Genomic DNA, 5,247 nt, shown 5'->3' on the forward strand with positions numbered 1-5,247 from the left:
GTTTAGTTTTCGATTGGCCGTCCTAGCCAATCCAAGGATTCTATAATCCAAGGTCCTAGCAAAGCCTCGGGCCAAAGACAATTTAAACTCGTACCCTAGATTCGAAATCAGTGTCTCTCACGTTGTCGATAGCGTTTACCCAATTCCCGCTGGAACTCAGAAAAAATTCGCTCCTTGGTTTGCGCCTTACCCCAACCGACGGAGCCCGATTTTTCTGAGGTCACGTGCCGGAAGAGGGTAAACACTTCGTAACAAAACCGTCAATGGGAAAGATCTCAGTATTCGAATCTAGGGTACGAGATCTTTGCTCGGGCCGACACCACTTTGTAAGTATATTTAAAAAAAAGGGTCCTAGCAAAGCCGGTTTCCGTGAGAGGAGAGCTCGAAATGAATGCATTGCGGGTAATATTGGTTCGAAGAGGGAGTCTACGTATTCCGAGTTTCTTGTTATATAATATAAAAAACTATTCAAGTGCCGCTAAAATGGTACTATAACTACGTTATCTACTTTCTGTAATATGTATATGTAGTAATTTAATGGATGAAAGATATGCTTGCCCAATCGGCTTAATCCTCAAGTATTGCTCTTCTTTGTGGCCATTTCATTTAGATAAAAGACGGGCCTGGGCAAACAGAACTCCCTCCCTTAGGCAATAGTTGAGTTTAACTATCCTTGCAAATTCAATAAAATCTGAATTAACGCAATTCCTTGCAAAAGTTATTTATTTATAAATAATTACAATCCTCTGAAGGTTTCTTTAAACTGTTAATAATACTAAGAAAAAAGAAGAACTTTTATTTAAAATTTCACACTTATCTTTCATCCATGGTAATATTTGGTCATTTGAAATCTTTTTAAACAAATTAACCTTAACTAAGCAATATTACCACGCTTTTAACAATAGAAGCGAGGTATTGTATTTGGAACTTATGAATTGGATAGTAAGGATGGAAATGAGGCTGTGGATCAGCTTCTGACACCAAACGCCAAACTTTACAATGAAAGAACCAATGGCCGCCTTCTTCACTGTATTAAAGCGTGAGAAACATTTGTTTCTTCATAAAGATATTGGGTTTATTACATGGAAAATATTTTAATTATATTAGTGCTGGACCTTCCATTCCTGCGGGGAAAAGCAAAGTCTTTTATGGGCTTGAGGATGAGCATTGTTGCGTTTCTGTAGTCGGTTTGGGACCATCAAATGCTACCTATAATGAACTAGAAGAACTTGAAGAGAAACGGGAAAATATCCGTGCTGCAATAGGAAGTATGGTTTTTTATTTTGTAATTCTTCAAGATTGAGTGGGAAAATTCAATAATGGTTTTCGTAGTTGGTGCTAAACAACTGAAAGATTGTGGGGCTGAAGTTATTCGTATAGATGACTGTGGTGATGTGGAAGGTATTTTATTTTTAAATTATCTTATTCATACTATAAGTACAAGTATTTTTTTATTCATTTAGCCGCTACGGAAGGTGCTTCATTGAGCCTATTCGTTTATGATGAACTCAAAAAGAAATCTACTGAAAAACCAAAAGTCAAACTAGAGCTATTTAATCCAGAAAGCGGGTATTTTTTTAATGCGTCTTTAATAATCAAATTTACAGTGAATTTATTTTTTCTCTCAATTCAGTAAAAACAGTTTTCAAAATGGTTTGATTAAAGCTGAGGGTCAAAATATTGCTCGTAGGCTAATGGAAACTCCCGCTAATCTTATGACGCCTACAATATTTGCCAAGAATGCTACTGATTTGCTTACACCTTTGGGAGTTTCTGTCACTGTTAGGTATACAATTATTATTCTTGTACTTCATTTCTAGATTTGATATTTGTTTTTTAGAGATAAAAAATGGGCAGAGGACCAAAAAATGGGATCATTTTTAAGCGTAGCAAAAGGGTCTGAAGAACCACCAGTATTTTTGGAAATTGCTTATAATGGCAGGGATAAAGAAGCCAAACCATTGGTGCTGGTTGGTAAAGGAGTCACTTTTGACAGGTTTTTGTTGTCTATAAATTTAAAAAGTCTGTTGACAGTACTGTCGCTTTGAAATTATTTTTGTTTTAAAATATTTCAGTGGCGGAATTTCAATAAAACCAGCTGCGGGTATGGATCTAATGCGGGCCGATATGGGAGGTATGTAAATAATTTTATTATTTAAATTGACGTAAATTGTCAATTAAAATTTTATTTTTTATAAACCCTGGTGTAAAATTTCTATTTACTTTCAAACTCTTAGGGCTTAGTCAATCTAAAATTAAATTTATAGAGTTCCAGTATCTGTACAAAATTTAAAAGTCATAAACTATTTCTTTTTGAAAAATCCCAAAACATAATTTTAGAATATTTATAAATATATTTTTTTAATAAAATATACCCACTTAGTTTTGTATGTAAATGGGCTTCGTCTTAATTTATAGTATTATGTTTGGAACTAGGTGCTGCATGCGTCGTTGGGACCATTTTTACCTTAGCTTCGTTGAAATGCCCAATCAACGTTATCGGTTTGACTCCATTGTGTGAAAATATGCCAAGCGGCATCGCTAACAAACCAGGTGACGTTGTGACTGCCATGAATGGGAAAACAATACAAGTGAATATGTCAAAAAATATTATTTTAGTCACGAATTATAAATACATAATTGTTTTAATTCTAGGTTGATAATACTGATGCGGAGGGTCGTCTTATCTTAGCCGATGCACTTTGCTACGCCCACAAGTTCGAACCAAAGGCACTAGTTGACTTAGCAACTCTGACAGGAGCAATGGGTGTGGCATTGGGTTCCGCCGCTGCGGGTGTATTTACTAATTCCTCAAAGTTATGGATGATAATGCAACAAGCTGGAATGGGAACCGGGGACCGGGTTTGGAGAATGCCCCTCTTTAATCATTACTCGAAGCAAGTGACTGAGTCACAGTTGGCTGATGTTAACAATATTGGGAAATATGCTGGAAAGGGTGGAGCTTGCACAGCGGCTGCGTTTCTAAGGGTATAGATGATTTAAATATTTTCTTACACTGTTATTAAATAATATTTTTTCTTATAGGAATTTGTGACTTGCGATAATTGGATGCATATAGATATAGCAGGTGTCATGGAGAATAAAGACGAAGTGCCTTATCTGTGCAAAGGAATGAGTGGTACAATTGTGATATGGTGTTTAAAATTTTTACGTATTAATTTTTCCTAATTTTTAAATACAGGCCGGCCAACGCGAACTTTAGTAGAATTCGCTCAGAGATTTTCCCAATACGGATGGTAAATCATTGACCAAGAATTAAGTGGGACCTGTTGCTCTGGCTTCGTTGATTCTGGACAAACTTGGTAGTGCTGCAGTCAAGTTTCTGACAACCTGGCATAGTTGATAGTTGTTAAACTGCTTCTTGATTTGACAATGTATAACGGCAGTGTGTACAATTTAAGCAACGCTTATTGTGTCCCTCTAGATTCTTGGTCCATGCAAAAATAAATAAGCCATTTTGTAAGGCTTTTATTTGATAATGAGTTTAAGTGTTTCAATACATAAATGGATCCTTATTATTATTGAAAGGGGTAGAAAGCCGCGCACTTTGACCTTAGGTCCATTGTGCAACCCCCAGCCTGTGACTTTAGGTAAAAAGTCCTATTTCCGACACAAAGTTAAGAATCTGTTTGGCCGGGATGTTGAAGAAGTCATGCGTCTCCAACCGATACATTATTGCATACCAAGATGCTCAAACCTTTGAGCCGCATAATAGTCACAGCTACAAAGAATGTGAGAGGCAGTTTCGTCCTCGGTTAATTAAGCCCTACAAATTGAGTCATCACTGACACCATTAAGATTTAGGTGTCTGTTAAGTTGGCAATGGCCTGTAAGTAGGCCAGTTACCAACCTTATATTCGTCTTAGAGAGCGAGAGTAGCTCTTTTGCTCTCTGCCTAGAGGGGCCAGGGATAAACTCCTTGACCTGACTTTGACAATCCATCTCAAGCCAAAGATTGAGTTGACGATCCGACATATACTTGGAGACCAGGCTGCGTACCAGGCCACGGGGGATGGGTAGAGCAGGTTCAGGCCCACTAAACCCAGCTCTTGCACCCTCTCGGGCCAAGGCGTCAGCCTTTTGATTCCCGTGATGCCCTTTATGACCAGGTATTCAATAAGCTTATTTTCCAAACAATAGTCGGCACAGAAGCAGATGGCAGAAATTTCTGCTTGGAAAACGGTAGCATATTACCCCAGGCTTTCGTAAAAACCATAGTTATTATTAAGGCAGTACATCCCCGCGCCTGTACCATACCACCTCACCTCTGGTACCAAGAGTAATATTAAACCAATCCGTGAGTCTAAGCTCCTAGACCCCGTTTCGTGTCTCTTTGCCCCCACCAACTGAAATGAGGAGCGGAAGGAAAGCCAATGTCTCCCCAAAACTTGAAAGTACATCAGACTTCAAAGTTCTACCAGAACCTTTGTTTTTAATGCTCCACTGAGAAAGCTACTATTTTTTAAATTAATTTATCAAAAACAAATTTTTTATTCTAAATAAATAAATGTGGTGGATTTTATTTCTGTTTAACTTCATTTGAATTGCTTGTGTATTTAACTTTAATTAATACTAAACACACTGGAACCGTTTAGGAACCGGAAGCGATAAGTTAAAATTTTAAGAACCGGAACCGGAACCGTAACCGATAAAGCAAAAATTTAGGAACCGGAACCGAGATAGCCCAAAAAAGTGGAACCATTGCATCCCTACAAACTAGAATGATTTTTGAAATTTTGTCGCGTGGTCCGATTAGAACTTTTAAAGAACCCTGCCGTTGACCCATGCTTTTCGTACGAGGGGTCCGTCACTTCGAGGAATCTCGTACGGACCTTGATTCCGTGATTCCGAATCTCAGGAATCTTTAGAATATTCGAATCGTCAGGATCTTGGAATCCTACTCGAATAGATGAATCACATACGAATCACGGAATCTCGTGTGAATCACGGAATCTAAAGTATATTTAAGGAATCACAGTCATAAGCCTCGGTCACACTTACAGCAACTGTCGGCTCTATCATTGCCACCTGTATTATGAAAAGGCCCCTGTTAATAGAGATGGCCATGAATCTATCTTTTTCTTCGAAAAAAACCGACTTGAGTGGAGACCGCGGTGCCATCTATTAATGAAATATGAAGTTAAATTTTAACGTCCACTTTGGATTTTATAATGTGTTCTGCGCGGACCGCGTTTCTCTCCCACCCCCGGCGAAAGGCACCAGGGG

The 5,247-nt window shown here is 38.2% G+C and overlaps 1 protein-coding gene across 2 annotated transcripts; it reads left to right on the top strand.

The window, feature by feature from the left end:
* The first annotated feature begins 287 nt into the window (after positions 1-287).
* On the top strand, positions 288-3,503 carry LOC149948682 (cytosol aminopeptidase-like). Of its 2 annotated transcripts, none has more exons than XM_090173786.1 (12): positions 288-486; positions 906-1,039; positions 1,108-1,268; positions 1,333-1,401; positions 1,464-1,569; positions 1,634-1,786; positions 1,841-1,996; positions 2,076-2,134; positions 2,437-2,591; positions 2,656-2,988; positions 3,046-3,139; positions 3,203-3,503. In XM_090173786.1, exons 1-12 carry the CDS (start codon positions 388-390, stop codon positions 3,259-3,261), a joined length of 1,578 nt encoding a protein of 525 aa, XP_090029912.1. In that variant the 5' UTR covers positions 288-387; the 3' UTR covers positions 3,262-3,503. The 2 variants fall into 2 exon arrangements, with proteins under 2 accessions (XP_090029912.1, XP_090029913.1); XM_090173787.1 differs by lacking the exon at positions 288-486 and adding an exon at positions 607-829.
* Positions 3,504-5,247: the final 1,744 nt, after the last annotated feature.

Source organism: Leiobunum rupestre, chromosome 4 (genome assembly GCF_980474605.1).
Source record: "Leiobunum rupestre chromosome 4, qqLeiRupe1.1.hap1, whole genome shotgun sequence".
Classification (NCBI taxonomy): domain Eukaryota; kingdom Metazoa; phylum Arthropoda; class Arachnida; order Opiliones; family Sclerosomatidae; genus Leiobunum; species Leiobunum rupestre.